This window comes from Topomyia yanbarensis, chromosome 3 (genome assembly GCF_030247195.1).
Source record: "Topomyia yanbarensis strain Yona2022 chromosome 3, ASM3024719v1, whole genome shotgun sequence".
Classification (NCBI taxonomy): domain Eukaryota; kingdom Metazoa; phylum Arthropoda; class Insecta; order Diptera; family Culicidae; genus Topomyia; species Topomyia yanbarensis.
Genome location: NC_080672.1, coordinates 422,387,700 through 422,410,689, shown reverse-complemented (window position 1 = coordinate 422,410,689; position 22,990 = coordinate 422,387,700). Strand labels below are relative to the sequence as shown.

General features: G+C 43.3%; 2 protein-coding genes across 3 annotated transcripts in view; one reads left to right on the top strand and one right to left on the bottom strand.

Annotated features, from left to right (window-relative positions):
* Nucleotides 1–12,114: 12,114 nt before the first annotated feature.
* LOC131693956 (peptidyl-prolyl cis-trans isomerase H) lies at nt 12,115–13,111 on the bottom strand. The gene is made up of 3 exons (XM_058982256.1): nt 12,881–13,111; nt 12,647–12,823; nt 12,115–12,592 (listed from the first exon to the last, which is right to left on the bottom strand). The coding sequence occupies exons 1-3, from the start codon at nt 12,962–12,964 to the stop codon at nt 12,299–12,301; spliced, it is 555 nt and encodes a 184-aa protein (XP_058838239.1). The 5' UTR covers nt 12,965–13,111; the 3' UTR covers nt 12,115–12,298.
* A 629-nt stretch (nt 13,112–13,740) lies between these two features.
* Nucleotides 13,741–22,990, top strand: part of LOC131693953 (ribonuclease P protein subunit p25-like protein) — a 139,099-nt gene continuing 129,849 nt past the window's right edge. Inside the window, exon 1 of one of the 2 annotated variants that reach the window (XM_058982252.1) lies at nt 13,741–13,930. The gene's annotated coding sequence lies outside the window, so the exon portion shown is untranslated. The remainder of the gene's footprint in view (nt 13,931–22,990) is intronic. The other variant, XM_058982251.1, reaches the window with a different exon arrangement.

Genomic DNA, 22,990 nt, shown 5'->3' with positions numbered 1-22,990 from the left:
GTGCTTGTCATACTTGGTACAACATAATCGTCGCCCATGGGGGCGAATGACTCCCCCCCTCCCGGGGGGGGATTCAGCTATATCGACAACCTTACCTCCATGGATGCAGCAAGACGAGAACAGAATCGCCACCCAAACCTTGTTACTACAGGCGGTGAGTACTGCCAGTATAGATATTAGTACAGTCCTTACACCCACCCATCCCGAGACTAAACTTCCTTCAAATCCTTTTATAATAAACCAAACGCTACAAAAATTACTCAGTTGTGATCCAAGAACAGTTGTCAAAGCCTCCAAGGAAGGAAGAGGTAGTCGGTACGTTTTACGGACTTCTTCAAAGACCACGTATGAAAAGCTTCTAGGTTTGAAACAGCTAATCGACGGTACCCGCGTTGAAATAATACCACACCCTAGCCTCAACTTCTGCCAAGGGGTGGTATATGATGTTGATACCATTGATCTTGACCCTGAAGATCTAAAAAAAAATCTGGCCTCCCAAGGTGTAGAAAACGTTCGCCGAATAACTAAAAGAATCGACAACGAAATACGGAACACTCCTCTCGTAGTCCTTACATTCAAAGGATCAACACTACCATCCCACGTATACTATGGTCTCATTCGTCTGCCAACTCGTCGATATTATCAAGCACCATTGTTGTGCTATGGTTGTGCCAAATATGGACATTCTAGGAAAAATTGTTCGGAAACCCCAATATGCACTTCGTGCTCTCAGACCCACGAACGATCGGACACCAAAAAATGTGACAAACCAAAATTCTGCCGTAATTGCAAAGGGAATCATGAAGCCACCGATCGGAACTGCCCTGTCTACAAGGAGGAGGAAGCGGTCATAAAACTCAAAACCGACAACAATCTCACCTACGGTGAAGCACGAGCTGAAATGAAGAGCTACAAACAACCAACCACCTACGCCAACCAAACCAGATCCAGTGATATCGAAAAAGACCAACTAATCAAGGAACTACGAGAAGAGTTAAACGTAGCACGAAAGCAAAATAGTGAAACAAACGCCCTGCGTCAAGAAGTGATGAACTTACGCAAACAAATGGCCACCAGCCAGAAGAACAACCCGCAGGTACAGACTCTATTGGAAGAGCTAAGGAAGTACAAGGAAGCCTACAAAAAACTTGTTGGGGAACGATCCATCTCAAAAACCGCCATCAAAACCAGTATTAGCGAAATAGGGGTAAATTCACAACTAGTTTCTACCAAAAAAAACCGTCCTCCTAATCCTGTAGCTAGCGCAGAAAGTGCTGAAGAAGGAGAAATGTCTCGCCCCCTTCGAAAACAAACCCAGTGTGTCAAAACCGATCTCGACTCCTTTGCAACTCCAACCGGGCCGACCACCAGGGGCCGTTTCAAAAAGCCCAAACTAGATCAAACAGACCGTAATGTAAACGAAAATTCTAACATCCCCAGGAACCGGATTCACTACTTTAGCGACGGTGGAACGAATTTAAACATGGCAGATGTGGAATCGGACGCTACCATTTCCGATTAATCTTCGATCGAACGCAAAGAATCTCTGTAAGCAACGTAGTTCTCATATCGCCTCTTCCTATTATGATGATAATTCAAATTACTGCACAATCACCCCCCTCCAACTACCCAACCCCTCAGGCACTGAAAGTACCGAACTTCGATGATCTTGGTGCTGTTGGGGCCCCCGTTTGTAACCAACTCACCATCTCCCAAATTATATCCCACCATGTCCACGTACTATATCTCGCCACCTACAACGTAGAAAACACAGCTCCTGTAACAGGAAGAAAACAAACGCACAAACTACCAAAACGTACGGCTATGGCAGAAGGCCGAAAGAACATCGACATATGCCGGTTACCATTACACACGACTACAGCAGAAGGCCAACTGCACAATCTCGCACCCCCCAAACTGCAATCAAACAAATCCTCCACAACAGAACTTCAAAGCAGCATACCACTATCTCTCTCTCGGGGTAGCCGTGGCCCCGCCAGTGCGGACGCTACACCCCCACCGGAACTGACGGACAACCTGCGGCACCCCGAGAGTCACATATCGCTAAAGGAGACGCACAAAGGTGGCAACGCCTGTCCCTCCAAGAACCACTGCAGTATGTCAACAGACGGTTACAGTCATGGAGACCCGGGGGGCTCCCTAACGTGGTGCAAAGCATTACCCAGCCTGAACCAAGAAATAACCAGCTCAAAAATCTGGACTAACTACGTGGGAAGCCGGACGGAAAAGGGCACATGTGCCTATCCCCGAAGGGACTTCGCCGAATTTTGTTCTGGACGTCAAATCTTTTACAACAGCAAAGGTACCCCGAAAGAAAACAACCCTTCGAGAATCCAATCGCTCAACCAACCACAACATCGACCCACGACTATGGTAGAGGCCCAACCGTACAACGATAATTGCTGGATACGAGCACTCGCAACTATGGCAGAAGGCCAATTGAACTATTTTTCACCTCCCAAATTGCAATCAAATCAACCTACCATAACAGAACTTCAAAGTAGCATACCACTATCTTTCTCTCGGGGTAGCCGTGGCCCCGTCAGTGCGGACGCAACACCCCCACCGGAACTGACGGACAACCTGCGGCACTCCGAGAGTCACATATCGCTAAAGGAGACGCACAAAGGCGGTAACGCCTGTTCCTCCAAAAACCGCAGCAGTATGTCAACAGACGGTTACAGTCGCAGAGACCCGGGGGGCTCTTTAAAGCGTAGTAACCTATCACTCAACCCACACCAAGAAGGAACCCGCTCAAACACCTGGAACGACTACGTGGGAAACCGGACGAAAAAGGGCACCAACGCCTATCCCCGCAAGGAATTTGCTGAATTTTGCTCCAGTTGTAAAATCTCGACTACCTACGAAGTTAATCCAAAAGAAAGCCCATCGATTCGATTCAGCGACCGTGACCACATTGTTTTTAACAAAACTCTAGCCGGAGCTTGGAACGCCAACAGTAAGAGAAGGCAACGTAGTGTTTCGAAAACTCTCAAACATAAATGGCTTCTAACGACAATAAGACGCCGTTGAGAGAACTAAGCCCTATCCCGGGCTGCTCTTGGCATCCAGCGAGATTCCGCAAACGTAGCCCTAACTTCCAACCAAACAATACGTCACCTAAACAAGCCTCCGCACCGAAAATGCCCGTCTCCACACCCGCGTCGATCGTGGATCTACTGGCACAATCCGATAAACCTCCGACGACGACAGGAAAAGGTAAACTTAGTGTATCAACGAACGAAACAAACGAAATCCATCGAATACGTCATCAACCTGAACGCAATGCGGACCTTGCTCCACCTCCTACACCTAAAAGCGACCTTGCAGGGTCCGACACCTTAGCTGGTACAGAAACTGCGAGCAAGTTTACAGTCAATCTTTCGAGACGTCCCCACCATAGCAATCGATGTCTTGCGATTCAATGGAACATTAATGGAATTCGCAATCAATTGGGTGACCTGCAACTGCTAATTAACCGACTCGACCCTATATGCATAGCTTTACAAGAGACACATATCCGGGCTGACTTCGATCCTAGTGGTTGGCTTGGCGGACAGTTCGTCTGGCATCTCAAACAAAAAAGTAACATTTACCAATCGATCGCCCTGGCGATTCGCTCTGACTGTATTTCCACCGCCGTTCATCTCGACACCCCGCTGCTCGCCGTGGCGGTAAGGCTGTCTAACCCATTCCCGATCACCATGGTTTCAATCTACATCCCATCAAGCACAATAGACAATCTGAAGGGGAAGCTCCGGGACCTGTTCGACCAACTAGAACAACCATTTCTCATTATGGGAGACTTTAACACACACCATACAGCATGGGGAAGCAGAATTGATACTAGAAGAGGCAATGATATAGTTTCACTGATTGAGCAGTCTGGCGCCATCCTACTAAACGACGGCAACAATACGTTCACTAACGCTCGATCGTCATCTGCCATTGACCTTACCATAACTTCCAGCAACATTGTTGGCCTACTTAGCTGGCAAGTGTCTTCAGACACTCATGGGAGCGACCACCATCCTGTTCAGATTACCCTCAACGAACGACCACCCTCTACCACGCGTCGCAGGAGATGGCTGTACGACCGAGCCAACTGGGAAGACTTCGAAAATAATTACATAGACCTTACTGATCGGGACCTGACATACAGCTCGGAAGAACTCTCCCAAATCATTGTTAAAGCAGCCGAAAATAGTATACCCAGGACCAGCGGTAATCCTTCACACAAAGCTATTCACTGGTGGTGCCCCGAAGTGCGCACAGCTCTAAAAAGTAGGCGCAAGGCACTACGAATCCTGAAAAGAACTCCATTGGATCACCCAGAGAGGGAAACACATGCTGCAACCTTCCGGAAACTACGTAACGCTAGCAGAAAAGCTGTGCGTGAAGCCAAAGACAAAAGCTGGTCTGACTTCCTTGACGGGATCCATCCAGATTCACCTACCACCGAGCTATGGAGGCGCGTCAACGCCTTCAGCGGGAAACGCCGGCAGAGCGGGTTCACTATTTTGACCCCTGATGGCCCACTCGAGGACCCTAACCGAGTTGCCAACGAGCTTGGGAAACATTTCGCACAACTATCTTCCGTTAACGCATATTGTGAATCCTTTCAACGGCGCACAGTAAACAAACAGAATAGCTCGATTGATTTCTCTGGGAACCCCAACGCTCAATATAACCAACCATTCTCACCAAACGAGTTGGCTTTCGCACTAGGCACAGCTCGAGGAAAATCCGCTGGAATGGATGAAATAGGATATCCAATGCTACGTCACCTTCCCGCTCAAGGAAAACGAGCACTACTAAACAGTCTAAATCAAATCTGGTTAAGCGGCCAATTCCCCGCCTCATGGAAAGAAGCACTCGTAGTTCCCATACCAAAAAGATGTACCGGATGTCGTTCGGTGCAAGATTTTCGACCAATTAGCCTTCTGAGCTGCTTCGGAAAAATTCTGGAGAAACTAGTGAACCGTCGACTGGTCTCTTTTCTGGAAAATAATCAACTACTGGACGATCGACAATTCGCATTTCGTCAAGGAAGAGGAACGAGTATCTACTTCGGGTCGCTCGGCGAGACAATCACACAAGCTCGAAATGAAGGACATCACATCGATATCGCTGCAATCGATCTTGCTAAAGCCTACAACACGGTTTGGCGGAACGGCATACTCGAACAACTCCGCGATTGGGGTATCCGGGGCAATCTAGGTAATTACATCCAGGAGTTCCTGTGTAATCGGAGATTCAAAGTCGCTATCGGCGGTACTTTCTCTGACTATTTTCCTGAACACACTGGAGTCCCACAGGGATCAGTATTATCAGTTACGCTTTTCCTAATTGCAATGAATTCCATTTACCGATACCTGCCAAAAGGAATCCACATCTTCGTATATGCAGACGACATACTGATAGTGGTGACGGGTCCCCATCCCAAGCGAGTTCGACGCAAATTACAAGCCGCAGTCAGTGCTATCGGCCGGTGGGCCGAGAAGCACGGCTTCAACATTTCGACATCCAAAAGTGAAATTACACACCTTTGCGGATCGCATCATCGCGCTACTGACCGGCCTATCACCCTCAATGGTCAGACACTACGCTATCGTAAGGAGCTTACCATATTAGGTGTTTCACTCGACCGAACCGGAACCTTTGGACCGCACTTTCGTCGAATCAAGAAGGATTGCGAAAGCCGCCGGAGACTAATCCGTACGATAAGCAGCCGACACAACCGGAGTAATCGTCACACAATCTTGAATGTTAGTCAAAGTATCATAAACAGCAAAATGTTATATGGACTAGAGCTCACTTGCTGTTCTTCTGATTTACTCGTGCGCACACTAACTCCGGTATACAACGGATCCATTCGTAGTGCAGGTGGCCTCCTGCCCAGCTCTCCCACCGAGGCCTTATGCGTCGAAGCGGGCCTTCTCCCATTTCCTTGGTTCGTAGCTATCGCCATTATAAAACGTGCTGTTGGATTCTTGGAGAAAACCACTGGGAACGAGTGCTATCTGTTAAACACCGCTAGGAACATTTACAGTCGGTTCACTGGTGAAGAGTTACCTGAGATCGCTAGCTTACCCCGGATCTACGGCCGAAACTACCATGAACGCGGCCCGAATATAAACTTCTACCTGACAAAGAAGATCAAAGCCAGGGACGCACCTTTAGTAGTTCTTCCGGAGTTCAACAAACTCGCAAGCAAATATAGTAATCATATGAAACTGTTTACCGACGGATCAAAGCTGGATGACCGGGTTGGTTTCGGAGTACATGGTCTCGAAACTGATCTCGCACATCGACTGTCACCGGGATGCTCGGTTTTCTCAGCTGAGGCGGCCGCCATTTTGTTGGCCATTACCAAAAAACCCCCAGATATTCCGGTAGTCATATTCTCTGACTCGCTTTCAGTGCTTACCGCGATAGATAAGGGGGTATCCCGCCATCCTTTCGTTCAGGCAATTGAAGACTCCCTAGATCCACTAACCACGCTTTGTTGGATACCCGGACACAGCGGAATAACTGGAAATATCGAAGCTGATCGTCTAGCATGCCTTGGTCGTAGCTGTCCCACACCTATCAATAAGGAAGTTCCGGGAGCCGACGTCAACCGCTTGGTTAGGGATAAAATACAGCAACATTTCGACAACTATTGGTTAAGTTCTAGAGGTCATTGCCGGAAAATTAAAGTTACCACAGGAAAATGGATCGACAGGGAGTCACGATTCGAACAACGTGCTCTGTCCCGGCTCAGAGTCGGACACACGAAAATCACCCATGCTCATCTTGTTGCCGGCGGGGATCCACCAATATGCGCCTCATGCGACACTAGGCTTACCATCGAGCACTTAATAATCGAATGCCGCGAACTGGACGAACTTCGCCGACTCCACAATATCGGTTCAATACGAGAAGCCCTATCTAATGATCCGGTACGAGAGGAAACTCTTCTCAACTTTCTCAAGGATGCCGATTTACTCAACCAGATTTGAACTACACTAAGTGTCACTTTTACGATCTTCTTGCGAGTTGCATCAGCACAGCTAAGTATACACAACATAGTTGAAATGGAACTTCACTACCACAACGAACATACTGGACAACCAACAATCGAAACCGTTCGTGGTTCTTAATCTTTTTCCTTTTTTGCAGCATGTCACAGTCTTTCTGGAGATGCCTCACAGGAAGCCATTTCAACTAGATTGCGAACACCTATAACATAGCAGCATTTGCTTTATAAATATAATGTACTTTCTTACATTTTTCGCAAAATTAGGCGAATGACCCTCGGGGTTAAAGCCTAACAATAAACAATAATAATAATTTCACAATTAAATAAGGGCAAAAATATCCAAAAGGAAAAAAATTCACATTAGCCCAGCACAATAGTACTAAAAAAGTCAAAAAATAACCCACCGAGTAAATTAATCTCTCCGGATTACCGTGAATTCACTCCGAAAAACTTTTTTTTTATAAATGTCCAATCGCCGGTGTATGTTGCACAAGATGCCACTGGATGGTCGAAATTATTCAGCTGGACCAACTCGAAAACTCAAGCATGAAACGAAATTAAAATATAAAAGGCATTAGAAGATTCGTTAAAACAAAGACTTTTACATTATAAAAAACAAAAGCAATGAATGAAAACTATTGTTTTAATTATATTTTTCAAAAGAAAAAAAGCTATTGTTTTAATTATACTTTTTCTAAAGAAAACGATGAACAAAAAAATGCGCTCTCGCACTCACAATGGTGCATCAAAAGGAAAACCTTTTCAACACTGTACTTACGATTCTTTTTAACAAGTGTTCTGCCGAAAACTACCAAAAAAATCCGTCGGGAAAAACCTCCTGTTTTGCCGGGTTTTGGTGGTCCGCCGATTGTCCTGCGACTTCGTTCGCGGATGAAAACAAGAAACAGGCCGTACACACTGGTTCTGAAGTCCTCGTCGCCACTATTTTATCTCACCGAAACGAACTATTCGACGAACTTACTTCCCTACTCAGCAAAAGGAAAACTTAACTGACTGGATTTCGGATAATCAACTTCACTTGTCGATGGTTATCTGTCAAAAGAGACCTGCTCTATGTATTTCGTTGTATTTATGTTGCAGGGCTCGACTTATCGAGCCATGCACGCTAATTACTTGTCACCCTTAATTGGGTTTATATGTTCGATTTCGAACATTACACATTTAAGTTTGTTTAACCTCTTGGAGGTATATTAATATCGAAAGCGTTACATAACAAAAAGAAAGGCCAGAAACATCTGTGGGAGGCGGTAGCTTAGCAATTGCCTCGATTTTTCCTGGATCAGGCCGCAGTCCACGGCTGTCGATGATGTGACCCAAATAGGGAATCTGCTCCTTGGCGAACGAGCATTTTTCAGCACGGATGGTGAATCCAAATTCTTTGATGCGCTTCAGCACTGCCTTGAGGTTGCAATCGTGTTCTTTTTCGGTTTCGCTACCGACCACGACGTCGTTTAAGTAGCCGCAAGATCCTTTAAGACCGGCCAACATCGTGTCGATGAGCTGCTGGGAGGCACCAGGTGCGATTTTCACCAGGTGCGATGGGTATTAATTGTAAGAAGATGGCGGGACTGTTCATCGACCTCTACTTGTAGAAAAGCATCCGAAAGATCAATTTGACTGAACACTTTACAGTTGGCCAGCTTGGCAAAAATGTCTTCCGGAAGTGGGAGCGGGTACTGATGTGGCTGCAGAGCAGAGTTGAGACCTGTTGAATAATCTCCACAGATTCTGGTGGCACCATTTGCTTTGCGGACAACCACGATTGGCGCTGCCCACTCCGAAAAGTCAACTGAAGTGATAATTTTCAACTGCTCTAACCGGTCGAGTTCTTGGTCCTCCAAGTCGTACATGGCGTATGCTACCGGCCGCTTAGGGCAAAAAACTGGATTACACTGCTGCTTAAGCTCCAATTTGACCTGCATTTTTGTACAAAGTCCTAGCTGGTGACTGAAAACTCCGGAAAAATAGCTTTTGAGTGCCGTAAGCGACGCTGGCAAGCTGGTCATGTGACAGCAAAATTGGTCCATGGGCAATGACCACAAGCTAAAGCTGTCCACAAGATCAGATCCGAGGAGCTGTAGTGGTCGCTCGGAGACACGGATTAGTTCTTGGCGAATGCGACCGTAGATGGCGACGTCACAGGAAAACTCGCCTACGAGCTGCAATGCGTTACCGGAAGCTGTCATGGCCTTCACTGTTGCCGGTGCTAGGCTTGGGCTTCCCACTTGCCTCCAACTCGGCTTCCCGATTACCGTTATATCACTGGCGGTGTAACTGCTTTGCGCTACGGCATTGGCCTATACGAGGCTGGATGGCCCGGTGACTGTACCTTCCACATTTCGGGGAAATTTCCATCATCTAAACAATTCTGCAGTAGCATCCTGATCATGTCCAGATATGTCGGGATCGCAGCTTTCAGCGCCACGTTTGGTATTCCATCCGGAGACCGGGGGCATAGCAAACTGGCTTGCTAAGCTTTTTCAAGCGCTTGCTACTCGGGTGTATTTGTATTTGCTCTCTCTTCTTCGCAGTACGGTGTCGGTGACCAGGTAGTTGGATTGTGCTTCCGGAAGAGACCCTCAACAATTATCCTTAACTTACCCGGGCATATTTCTGCTGGTATCGAAGGGTTCTCATCTTCGTCATGACTCAGTACGCGTTCGTCAGAGATTGGCGTCTACTTCTCAGCACAGCTACTTATAGCAAACTGGCTTGCTAAGCTTTTTCAAGCGTCTCTAGTTTCTCGAAACGTCGCTTGCGCTGCTCTCTCACTCTCCGATCTTGCTCTCTGAGCCCGCCTTTTGGCTCTATGACAAGCAGCGTGTAGCGTACTGAGCTACTCGTCTAAGCAGCAAGCTGCACGCCGTCTACTACATGATTCCAGTTTTCGTGGCATTGTAACGTCAGAAGCCGTCACAATCCTTCATCAACATACTTGATTCCGCTGTTCGTTGAAGTGACTCAACAAGGTTTTTGTTAAAGGCTCGTCTTCCACTTTAGCTAGCCGGTTGTCCTTCTTCGTGCTGCAGCAGGGTTCCATTGGCCGATGCGGTAGCAAAACGCCTAGTGGGGATACTTCTCGCACACTCTCCAGTCCATGTTCGTCGTCTACAGACTACAGAATGTGACGGACTTTCTCTCAGTACCGATGTCCGCTTCGTGAACCAATAAGCTCCCAGTTTTGTCATGATACCAGGAGCCATTTAGCTCCCAGCTTCGCCGCGATCTACTCGTTGAAGTCCTCGACGGTAGACCTAACCTCCACAACGAGCCGACTGGTTGGTGTCGAGGCGCTTTAGAAGGCGACATGCACGATAGACTAATCTGCTTCAACGATTTTTTCAATATATCTCATTAAAGGACACTGGAAAGTTGACAGACATCTTGGAGCAATGGAGAGTTAGGTCGGTGGCTACATTCTATCATCCCGAAGGTTTTAACGAATCGTTGGTTCAGGGGAATGGATGTGGGTCTGGATTTCATTCGTGTGATATCTCGGTTCATGCCCGATCACTGCACGCTAGACGCTCATCTCCGACATATTGAATAGCGGTATCTGCGCTTGTGGCTATCACGATATCGAAAATATTGTCTAGGCATGCACCAAGTACTTTTCTGCCAGATCTCAACTATTCGATTCCCTTCGGGCTCAAGAACGATCACCCAATGTCCCGGTTCGAGATGTACTGGCAAGCCGCGATCCCATCTATATGTCCCTCGTATACACCTTCCTAAAAACCATCCATATTCAGATTTAACTGCCCCTATTATTTTTCTAATCATTCTCAGAAGTGGCCTTTTCCGCTTGTACCGTACACCAGATGGTCTAATGCAACTCCAAGACGACACAAAACATCTCTGTCGAATGACCCAACAAATACGAGACCTACAGCACATCACACGAGCAATGCGGTGTGTTGCCGACCCGCATCTGAACCGTAGTGCGAGATCGTCTGGAGGAACCCCTGCCGACGTTCCAACACATGATGCATCCTGATGAAGACCGTCCGAGTCTGTTAATCACCCTTATTCTTGTTTGCGACGAATGCGAGATTCGAACGAAAGTGATACAACCTATTCTCGTTTACGACAGCAAAATCAAATGGGCTTACTATTCGTTCGAACCCCTTTTGAACGGATCTCGCGTTCGTCGTAAACAAGAATAAGGGTGAATATCTTTCGCCCATCTGTCAGCTTTGTCCACGCTCTCTCCCCTGTCTCTGATACACAGACGTATGACTTCGAAACCAACAACCAGCACATGTACTGCTTAAACACATTTAAACAGCCAATCAATAATTCCGAAATCAACAGCCAGCAGTAATAAACAAGGAAGACAGTTTTATTATAGTGACCTTGAAATAAAAAAGCACGTGTTCTTAGCCCTGGTGTTACTTATGTCGTTTCTGCTTGACCCTGAAACTGAGTTAGGTTGTAACCCCAACTGCTGTCAGATATACATTTTAACAGCAGTTGGAGTTAGAACCTTACTCAGTTTCTCATCTTGCAAAAACTACATTATTTTTACCCCTTACAGCTACAGCTGTTACAGTTTACAGGGTAAATTTCCGTTACTTCGAGCCTGGATAGTGTTGGTTTTGCCCCTCAATCTTGCTCATTCATACTTATGTTTTCTTGTAGACGATGTGCCCAAGTAGCCCATCGACTCCTTGAAATTGACTTGATAATGAACTAACCTTCTCCGACTTCCTTGAATATAAGATTATATGCCTTCAGAACGCAGAGCTGCTTTATTAAAATTAACACTAACACATCAACTATCAAGATTTCCCGCTACTAGTCAGTAACCTAGTCCTTTTCGACTCAAAGAAATAAAACACCTCCCTCCCATTCCTTATAGCATGCCGGTAACGCTACGTTGGGCGTAATTTGCTATTAGCATTTCACCTACTTTCAACCTTAGCCTTGCTCTGCTGGTCAGACCAAACGAGCATGCTCCCACTCAATGGCACGTGTTTGCATTAGATTGGGTGGTGTCGAAGCAAAGGATTCCAAATGTGATATAATTAGGAAAATAAATTATAGCCTTAGGCATTCCATGCTGCGGCAGCTGCTGTATTATTTTTGCGTTGGCTAATTTTTCTGTCTATTTTATAAAGCAGACGGAGTTCTCCGTGTGCTCCGTGCTTTCTTAACAATTGACAGTCCTACGTACTTATGAGAATGTTTAATTTTTTGAACACTTCTAAAACTGGTTCGTTCGTCTGAGTTTTACATCTGACCACACTGTGAAATAACAACCGGCAGTTTCGGTTTGTTGTTCGGACCCGTTGGAACGTTTTCAATCTTTCGCATAATCAACAATCCGTCCAGCACTCGGCCAAACACTACGTGTTTGTAGTCAAGGAAGTTACACTTTGCGCAGGTAATGAAAAACTGACAACCATTGGTGTCTTTTCCACTGTTGGCCATCGATAGCAGTCCTGGGGCTTCATGTTTCAGCAAAAATCCCTCGTCTGGGAATGTGTTGTTACCGTAAATGCTCATCACACCCGTGCCGTCACCCTGTGAATCGAATCGATTGAGAACTGTTTGTCATCCGAATTCTATGGATCTTACATTCACAAAATCTCCACCCTGAATCATAAAGTCCTTTATTACGCGATGAAAACTGGAACCTTTATAGCCAACCGGGACACCATCCTTCTTGTACTCGCCGGTACAGAATTGTCGGAAATTTTCACAAGTCTTCGGAACCACATCAGCAAACAATTCAAACACCATGCGACCAATTTCCTGAAAAGGTGGGTAATTTTTAATTCACATATTTTTACGATAAATTCTAAAACATACCGAAGTTCCTACGGTGATATCCATAAATACCACCGGGTTGTTCGGATGCCGCAGCTGAGTCTGCATTTGATTCCAGGTCGGCATTGTAGCTTTGGACTTGAATCGTAAACTGCCGCGAAAAATGCAACGTTACTACAATATTATAGAGAACACCAAAATCAACTAATCGGACTCGAGAAGACACACATTCGCAGCGAGAATGCTTCCGTTCGTTGCGAGGATCTGTTTACAAGTGCCAGTCACCAGTGCGCAAACAAGAACGTTTGGAAAACGACGCGGAAAGTAACGTGTGGCCGGGATGCCAGTACTTTCGCTGAATAGATAAAAGATGGATGTTATTTTCACAAAATTAGCCGTTATACGCCGTATAAGCAAACTGTAAAAATTTTCTGCATAGGGAAATTTGCGACAAATCGTAAAAGAGAAAACTGTTTCGCTTTTATTCACCGTCAACAGCTGTGATTGGCGAGTAACGGTCAGTTCGCTTATACGCATCAGTAATCATTAGTTTGTCGAGAATTTTTTATAAGCTAATAATTATTTTTAACTCAAATATTTCCGGAGTAGGGTTTTTACATAGTATTAAGAATAATAATTGGAATACATTAAATTTAAATAAAACTGTGATATCATGATGATAAATTCAATGCACTAACCGGCATCCATGCCTCGGTTTCGGCGAGGCATATTTTGTTATGTTTTCCTTGCTTTGACGTTTTGTTTTACGCTCATCTTTCCATCTGCCCACTGGTTTTGTAGTCAACGTTCCGCATCCGCGAGCGCGACAGAAACTCCTTCTTTTTAGAGAAATTACCGACGCTCCTGAATTGTTTTTGTTTTCGTATTGCAGCTGATCCGGTAATCGCGTGCGTGCTTGTGCGGTGGATTCGATTTTTAAGATTTTGTTGGTTTTTCTTTTGAATTAGAATTAAATAGATACTAAAAATACTTTTCGTGTGAAGTGCTAATAAAGTGTATCTCACAAAGTGAAGTTTTTATTATATATAGTCATTGAGCTACTAAATTTGGAGGGAACGAGCTGTTTTCCTTGTAAGTACTACATATTCATTCCTAGACTATCTTTTCGCCAGTTCCACTTTTTTCGCGCGTTGTTCGATTGGGCGCTAGCCCAGAGAGAATCACAGGTGACTTGAATTCGATCTAATGGGCCATTGCATCTAACGTTGTAACTGCTCTGTATCGTTGGGTTCATATAAGCTAATTGCAAATCTTTTCTTTCTGTAATTAAAGCCAAGATAATATCAGGAAAAAATTCTGCACATAATACAACAAAACTGAATATTTCAGATAGTATACTCATATACAATCCATTAGATACCTTATAGTATCCTCAGATAAGCTAGCGCTGCACTTCTCCATCTTCTTTTAAAATCATTGGTGACGCTTGCTTTCCTTTTAATTTCGAGTTTTCACTTATTAAGTGAAGCTCTTGCAGTTTGGCGGAATGGCTTCTTGTGAAATATACAATTCCTGGACTAATTGTTCATAGTGACAAGAGCCTAAATCAGACCAAGCAGAGCTGAAGTGTCGCCTCTTTTGATGAACAATAGCGACCTTGTCTGCAGACGTTCTTATTTATACACATCTTTGCCTGGTGTTGATTTTTTTGGATTTTCGGCCACAACTACATATGGCCTGCCAAATCAATTAGTTTTGTTGAAAATGGGTAGCTCAGTTGTCTGGTATTGCTCGGTAACGACAAAACATTTTCCAAAGCATAAGTAAACATATTTTCCCATCAACAGTTCACAATAGGATTCCAATTAGATCATTTCCTCACATTTGTTAATCAGAGTTTAAACTGTCAGACATGCTAAAGTGTACTGTTCGCAATAGCTATACCCAGGCAGATGCGGGAACAGCTGTTAAAGATTTTCGAGAGAAAGAGTGATATTCTTGACCAGTAACAAAGTGCCAGGTAAGCAGAGCAAAATCCAACGATTGCATAAAAAAACTAATAGCGTTTTCGTTTTTTCTTGGTTCTACACCGGTGTAGTGCAAAGAAAGAGATAGACTGATTACACCCAAGTTTGAATGAGTGTAGCACCGACTACACCGGTGTAGTGCACTATCAAAAAAGAAAATTCCATAAGTTCACCGATTTTTCATGCGATTTTACTGCTGTGGGTTGTGGGCTCACCAGTGAATTACAAATAATTCCAAATATAAGTAGGCTATGCACAGAAAAAAATTGACAGCTCTATCATATCGTTTATTGCCGCCATTGCGAAAGCAGTGAAGAAACTACGTTCGATGGTTTGTAAGTACTACCACAGACTAACAGACATAACACTCAAAAACAAAGCTTCACCCGCTTTAACGGTCATTTTAAATATATTTGTAGTTGGGACTGTGGCCACATTTGAAATTATGGCGCCACTGACATATGAACAAGCATATGGGGGATAGACCACTAGTGAAAAATTGTTCCCAAACCTGAGGGGTAACCCACCAGTAAATGAGTGATTGGGACTGTGAATAAAAGGGAAAATTGTCGGATTGATGTTTTTTTAGGGAATTCCCTCATAGTGTTATGCCTGTTAGTCTGTGGTACTACCGTCTCCACTCAGGAGCGAAGGAGTTCGTCATCGTGGCGCACTATGTGTCAACCGGGTACAACCAAGCGCGCATATCTAAGATCCTGGCTCTCCTAGAGAATGGTGAGAGCTTCAAGCGCAAGCTGAATTCTGGTCGTCCGATGGTTTTGCTTGAACGGAAGGTGCAGCAAGCGCTGAAGTGGAAGACGGAAGGCATGTTGGCGAATTCCTTCTGCGCCATGAGCCGGGAGGTCGATGCAACCATTCAGTCAAAAAGTACGCTCAGATTTTTCACGCGGTTTTTTGCGCGGATTTAATTCACGTGGATTTTTTAATAAAAGTGGCTTTATTTTGCGAGAATTTTTGATTACCGCAGCTTCATTTTTGGGATTGTAATTTTTTACATTTCTTTTAAAAGAAATGTAAGGAATCGCTCTCACTTTTGTCCTTTTAAAGGCAAAAGACTTAGACGATTTCTCATCAAATTTTTTTGATCGGATTTCGCAATTAACACGGTTTTAGCAAAAATATTGTAAGTCCTTTTGAAGGCAAAAGACGATTTTTCATCATTTTTTTTGCACGGATTTTGCAATTAACACGGTTTTTGCCTTTATTCCAAGACCTTTTGAATGCATAGAATTTGGAAGATTTTTAGAAGAATTGAATCTTGAAGATTCCTTCCGGCCTATACTTCAACATTCTGGTTGCTTTTGGAACAGTATTAACGAATAGACGCCAAAAGTCCATGTCTGAGCCCATTTTGAAAATCGAAATGGCGACTTCCGGTTCCGTGGCATTCTCTAAAACCCCATAAATATGGGTATTTTTAGAACGGGATGGACGAGTAGTCGTTTAACAGGGGCGTTGCTAAGGGTATGCGGTGAGGGGTTGTCCCCCCTCTTCCCACATTACACGACACCCTTCACTAATCACCCACCCCCATCCTCAAGTTCCTTCCTCCATCAAAGCTCTCCGACATATCCCCCTCAAACGACCAAGATAGGCTGGGGGTGGTTTTGAAATGAACAAATTACGTAATACACAACAACCGCCTTTATTCAAAACCAGTGAAAAATTTGATTTAAAATGATTTTGAGTTTGAAACTACTTTAAAATGTCTTAACAAGTTGAAAATTTTCGGCGGGTCCGGATCCTCGGACCCTTCTCTTGGGTCCGTCTCTGGTTTCAAGTGTTTCAGTGTCGACTTATAGCATCTCAAGTTCGTGGCTGTCGATGCATTGCATGTATGTGAATATGTAATGTACATTTCCACCATTATATTGAACATAACCAGCTATGGAATCGTAGTTCGGACAAATAAGAAAGGCACAATTGCACCAGTAGGTGGATTAAAACTGGTTTTTGATTCGTTTTTGAACCTCGTATGAAAATTCGCTCGATGATCTCTAGCAGACGAACCAACGCAAATTCGAGTAAATCCGTTCCCATTTTCCTTTCGTATGAATGTAAAATATACAAAAATAAATGTACATCTGCAGTCAATCAAGTTCCAAAACACTCCACGTTGTCTGAGTTATACGGAATACCACTAAGCCGATAGTCGCCATTTTGTATTTCAAAATGGTCTCAGACATTGATCTCTATCATGCGCTCATTAGGCCCGCTCTGAAAATATGCATACTGATTGGGTTAATGAAAATTCCGTTAGACCGGAAGTCGCCATCTTGGTATTCCAAATCTAACGAACGCTACAGTGAAATGTGCACTATAATGCTTAGCGCGAGCATCTTTGTTGTCAGATAAATTTGTGTTATCATTTCGTTTAAATAAAATATCATTTTTTCGTGAAACATCAATTGTTTGAGTGTAGATCTACATAGAATGCTGTTGTCGCCGAAAAAGGATTCTTGGTTACATGCATTTCGATCAACGGTTGAGAAGAATAGAACGTAGAACCTAGTAACCAGATGAAACATTGTTTTTCTCGTTAATCAGTCGACAAACATGTGCCAATAACCGCGTTTTCGGCATTCATAAAGTTTTTCATTTGCGTTTCAAACGTCGCATCGTTTCGTCTGACCTTTAATCGCAGTGTCGATAATCAAGCCAGTTGAAACCTTGTATGCTTCCACCGGGAGAATTTCTTGTTTTGATTCGATTGTTTTGGATATAGTGGACGCGTAGCCGCTCCAATCAATTGGCATACTAATTGAGGTCGAGTACAATGATAAATCCAACACGCTTGGCCGCGGTGGTGGAGTAGTCATGATCAAATTGTCGCGTATATCATGCAGTAAGATAGATCGGTTACCAGTTGAAGTTTTTTTGAACCAGCGGAGGTGCGATGAATAGGGGAACAATGTCTGCCTTTGATTCGGACTTGACAACCGACAACTTCAATATCCAGTACCGAGGATTTCGGCCCTGGCGCATAATGTTAAAATTGTGGAAGATATACGTCGGAAATTAATCAAATACTTGGTGTGAAGTGAAATGTCATGGTCACTTGGGGTTTTGATGCCATGTGGAAATTCCTGTTAGTTTCCGAAACGAGAGGCCTCTTCTTCGGTTTTGTAATAGCACCCATTGAAGAACACTCTCCGGCCTTTACGAGGCAGCTTAGAAGAGGAAATGATTTTCTTTTTTTCGGAAATTTATAGGCACATTAGAACATGTTCCCTCAATGGGATTGTCAGACTCTCGCTCTTTAGTGGACAAGAGAGTGTAGAAATTAGTCGTGGTTTCTACGTTTCTAAATTGTGTAGCTGTATGGCTCAATTATTTGCAATAACATGCCCTGAGGCACAAAAAGGCGAACAGGTAGACGATCCCCGTTCAAAAGAACAAAGTTTGGAAGAGTAGACCCGGCGAAAGGCTCGTCATGAGACTGATTGAAATTAAGTTCTTATACTCCTCGATTTATGCTGAACGCATTGCTTGCCAACCAGAATTTGCACTGACTGAAGCAAAGGGTACTGGAAGGATCCAACCCCATATTTCGCAATTAAGGCCCCTGTTGGAGACTACATCATCAATCTCTACTTCCCAGATGGGCACGTAGACAAGATCCTTCTTCGTACACGGCCGAGTGTTGTTTAGTTAGATTACGCGATATATTGATGATGTTAAACTGGTTATATTCGGTTCGGAAGTAGACCTTCTAGTAGCCTGTTGTATTAGATGAATATAATTTATATTGAAAAGGAGTTTTATCGGCATTATTTTGCCATCGGATAAATGTTCAAATCGACCTCCATTGAGCTCTGTCTGTTGTCGGAGATACCTTCTTATTAGTCAACACTATCATGCGGGCTTCAGTACCCATTCAAAGAAGGTTTTATCAAAGGAAATAAAAAATTAATGCTACCAAATTTAAAACAATAGGGGAGCCCGGGGCTAGTTGGCGGTTGGGGTAAGTTGGCGGAATTTCTTTTTCTCTGTTTCTATTAGACATCTAGCGCTGCCTCTTCTTGTGTGCCTTAAGTTATGTGAAACCCGTTCTCTATTGTGGTTTTGTTGTAAAACGGTTTTTTTGGTGGAAGTTGTGGATGATATTGTGTTTTCGAGCATACCAAGTAAATTTTCTAAATTTTAAATACTTTGCGTTATTTAGGGTGATTTTCAATCTATTTCCCAAATGATTAAATAATTTTTTAACAAAATATGCGGTGCTTCACGCTGGGCAAGTTGGCGGTACTATTTACAATGCAAAAAAGTCATCAAAAATTTTTATTTCTGGAATTTACTCCAAAGTAAGAAAATCTTTGTCTTGTGTATCTCGCTAATATAGGAGACATTGATTCCGGCCAATTGCATGAAGAATTTCTAAAATTTGCTTTTGAATAGGGAGTACGTTTTTTTACAATGGAGAATACGTTTACGTACTAGCCCAGTACACGTGCTATTAGTAGGTGCCAAGCTACCACACGGGGTGTACTGGGGGCGAGTCCGGCTCGAATGGAGACGCTGCTATTAATACCGACTAAATTCCATTGGGCTCCGCCATCGTTCCCCCCAGGGACCACCTCTCGGTTTTACTTCTGGGGGGATGGCTGTACTTGATGTACTCATTCACTCTCACTCACGCGTTCATACGTCCTGTATGAGGCTTACTTGGATGCTCTCTCTATAACACTCCACATGAGGCCAAGGTGCTTAGAGTTCTAAGGTGATTCGTCTTTGGCAGTAACTAGGGGAGGAATGAGGTAAGCATGCAACAGACTGCGGGGAAAAAAATGACAGCGAACAACTTTGTTTACCGCCTGAAATCTAAGCAAACATATGGAGAGAACTAGTAAACAATGTTGTTAGCGGTCGTTTCTAAAACCAACATGGCCGATCGGCGTTTTTGAGGATCGGATCACCTGTGAATAAAAACTCCTTGCATGAGGCTGTTTTGGGTGCTCACCTTTTTCGTTACTTGCGAGGCTGACTTGTGTGCTCACCTTTTTCATTCCTTGCTAGGCTTACTGTTGTGCTAGCCTAGTCGAGACTGCGTTCCACTTCTCCACCGACTGACACATCCGCTGAATAAGGGTATCAGGGGTTGTGTCCCAGCCACAGACTTGACGTCTGTGCTGCTCTTCTTTCGACGTCGAAACGAGGACACGAACAGTATGTGTTCGGCAGTTTCGTCTACACCTGGGCAGTCAGGGCAGGCGGGGACTTCCGCGTGCCCGAACCTGTGGAGGTACTGTCGGAAACAGCCATGGCCTGACAGGAATTGTGTCAGATGGAAGTGAACTTCCCCATGGGGTCTTCCCACCCAGCTCGATATGCTAGGTATCAGCCGGTGGGTCCACCTACCTTTCGACGATAAACATTAAATTGTTGACATTTTTTGATGAGGTAACGCGAATAACTTTTAAAAAGAGCATAATTACACGAATTAATTGTTTTTGAAGTAGCAAAATTTCAAATATCTCGAAAACTATCGCATTTTGGAAGATTTTTGTTAAATGCATTATGATTTTAAATGGTGCTTAGAATTATATTCTGTAATAAAATTACAATTTTGTATGTCAATTAGTATGAAATTTTAGAAAAAACTTTTTTACCGATTTTTTCTCCATCATGCAATCACAATCAAAATGTTTCTTTTCTCTTTAGGTTTTTGGTAACAAAATATAAAAAATTTAAAAAAAATTAAATTTTTATCATAAATTTTTGTTTTTTTGAAAAATGACACATTTTTTTCAGTGTATATTTTTTTCGGACAGAAGTATTCATTCCCTGTAACTTGTTCTCAGATAGTTTTGCTGTATAAAATACAGTAATCGAACGAAAAAATTTTGAAATTCATACACGTAGAAACGTTTACGCCCTTTTGAAAAATTACTCTTGTATCAAAATATTCCAATTGCCAGAGAATATCATGGAGATTCATACAGCGAACACACCTGCAAAGTTTCATTCGAATCGACGATGGTCATATTTTACGGTCGGCCGGTTTCTCATGGAATCCCTCAAATACATAACGCTGTATTTGTCCAACATCATCTTTGAATGTCGTTTTCAAGGATGCAGAAAGGATTTTTGAAGGGATAAGATCACACAATCCAGATACTCGCCCGTAACAATAAATCGACAGTAGGCTTCATCCATCGCTGCACAGTTCGTCCATTATCTGCTTGATTTTGATTGATTCACACTTATTTCTGATCCTACTGTGATGGAAATGGATTCCATATATCACATTTTCTCATTTGATCGGAAATAACTGCACACTACCTTTAAGCATCTCAATCTTTTCATTCAAGATTACTAAAGAAGGTGTTTGCATTAAATTGATTAACTTCCATCGTATCAGAACAACGATTCCAATTTTGGACAGTAACTCCAGCAGCTGCGTTTAGTCCCAATTGTAATCTTAATACCAAAATTTCAGTTATAAATATAGCCAAGAAAAATCATAAAAAGAAGTTTATGTTGCGTAAACCAATTGCCATCTTCTGACAACTGCTTTAGGACATATATACATGCAATCAAACGGGTTTGAAAACTTCAATTTATTCTATTGTTTTCAAGAAAAATTTTCTCTTTTTTATTTTTCTACTGTATTCCCGGGATCCCGGGATTTCCCGGGAAATTTATTATTTATTTCCCGAATCCCAGGAAGCTGAAAACCGTCGGGAAATGGAAGCTCTAGGGTTAGCCTGTTGAGGATGATCCTCTCAAGCAATTTTCCAGTCGTGTCGATCAGACAGATTGGTCTGTATGCCGATGGGTCGCCTGGCGGCTTCCCGGGCTTCGGCAACAATACCACCGCCGGCCCTGATACCTGAATTTAGTATTCCGCAGTTATTTTCTTCTGTTCGGGTATGTATGGAAACTCGGAAATAAAATCTTTAAATCCAATCAAAAATTCCACAGTAACTCTGCCTGTACACCTCATAACTTATAGTCGCCTAGCTTATTTTAAAACAAACAGTTTTGTTGAAAATTGCATATTAATTGGAGGTTCCCCGACAAAGTTATGTAACTTTGAACACTGACCTTTTTTTTAAAAAAAATTTCCTTTTCTAAGCATATGCAAGAAAGGGAGGGAGCACATAACTTTATATGAGAATATCTTTTTACTGCAAAATCGTATCAATTTGCAGTCTTTGGCAATGTTGATCCTTACACCTTAAACTATATATCTGCCGATTTTGGGATGCACAAGATGATACTGGCATTTTGTACCGAATTTATTGTTACTATTGCCTATTTTTCATATATTTTCACATTGAAACTTGAAAACTCTTGTGAGGGTTTTCGGAAAAAGCTCATATTTGACAAATGGTATGTGAAGACAATTACCGTTCGATTCAACAGTGTTCCGAAAAAAAGTTAAAAATGTTGCCGGTCTAATAATTATGCTACTATATATCTATTTACATCTTTTCAGTGATAGGGGCACTTTAGTTCAATAGTGCTCAGGGGCTCTTAAGTGTTCTTAAGACGGACCACCTGAGACCCACGAGTGTTGTTTTGATGGACAAAATAGCATGATATGCGTTCCACCGGAGGATATGCATACACCACGGATTTCCCGGTGAGCCTGTTCCGTTTTTATCCATACAGGGAGTAGCATGATGATTTCTATTAGTGGAAGCTATTAGTCTCTATACATGTTTTAAATTGTTTTTTTCGATATTTTTTATTCATTTCGTTTATTTGATAGGCAGTTGAGCGCTGGAGGGTCCGACCAGCGACAGTCGTTTTTTCGCTTGTTTAGTGCTAATCCCTCATGTCGGAGACAGTGTGTATTATAGCGCATCGTTGTACGAATAATGCGCAATACTTCCGACGTGATTCCCTTGCTTAAAATAAAAGAAATACGATTGTCGCTAGTCAGATTTTTCAGTTTTCAACAGCAGCCAGAATAGTTTGGAAAAACATCCGGATTATTCGGCCGCAAATTAAAAGCGAGTAAAGGCGCTTTAACCAAGGCTTATTAGCCAGGGCAAGGTGTAAATACCTCTGTTCCATCCCAAAGGACCATAGGAGTGACATTAACCTTCTTAGCCAAGTCACTCCCAACGATTTTTATGATTATTATTATTATTATTATTTCTCCTTTCAACTGAAATGGTCGGTACGGTTGTCC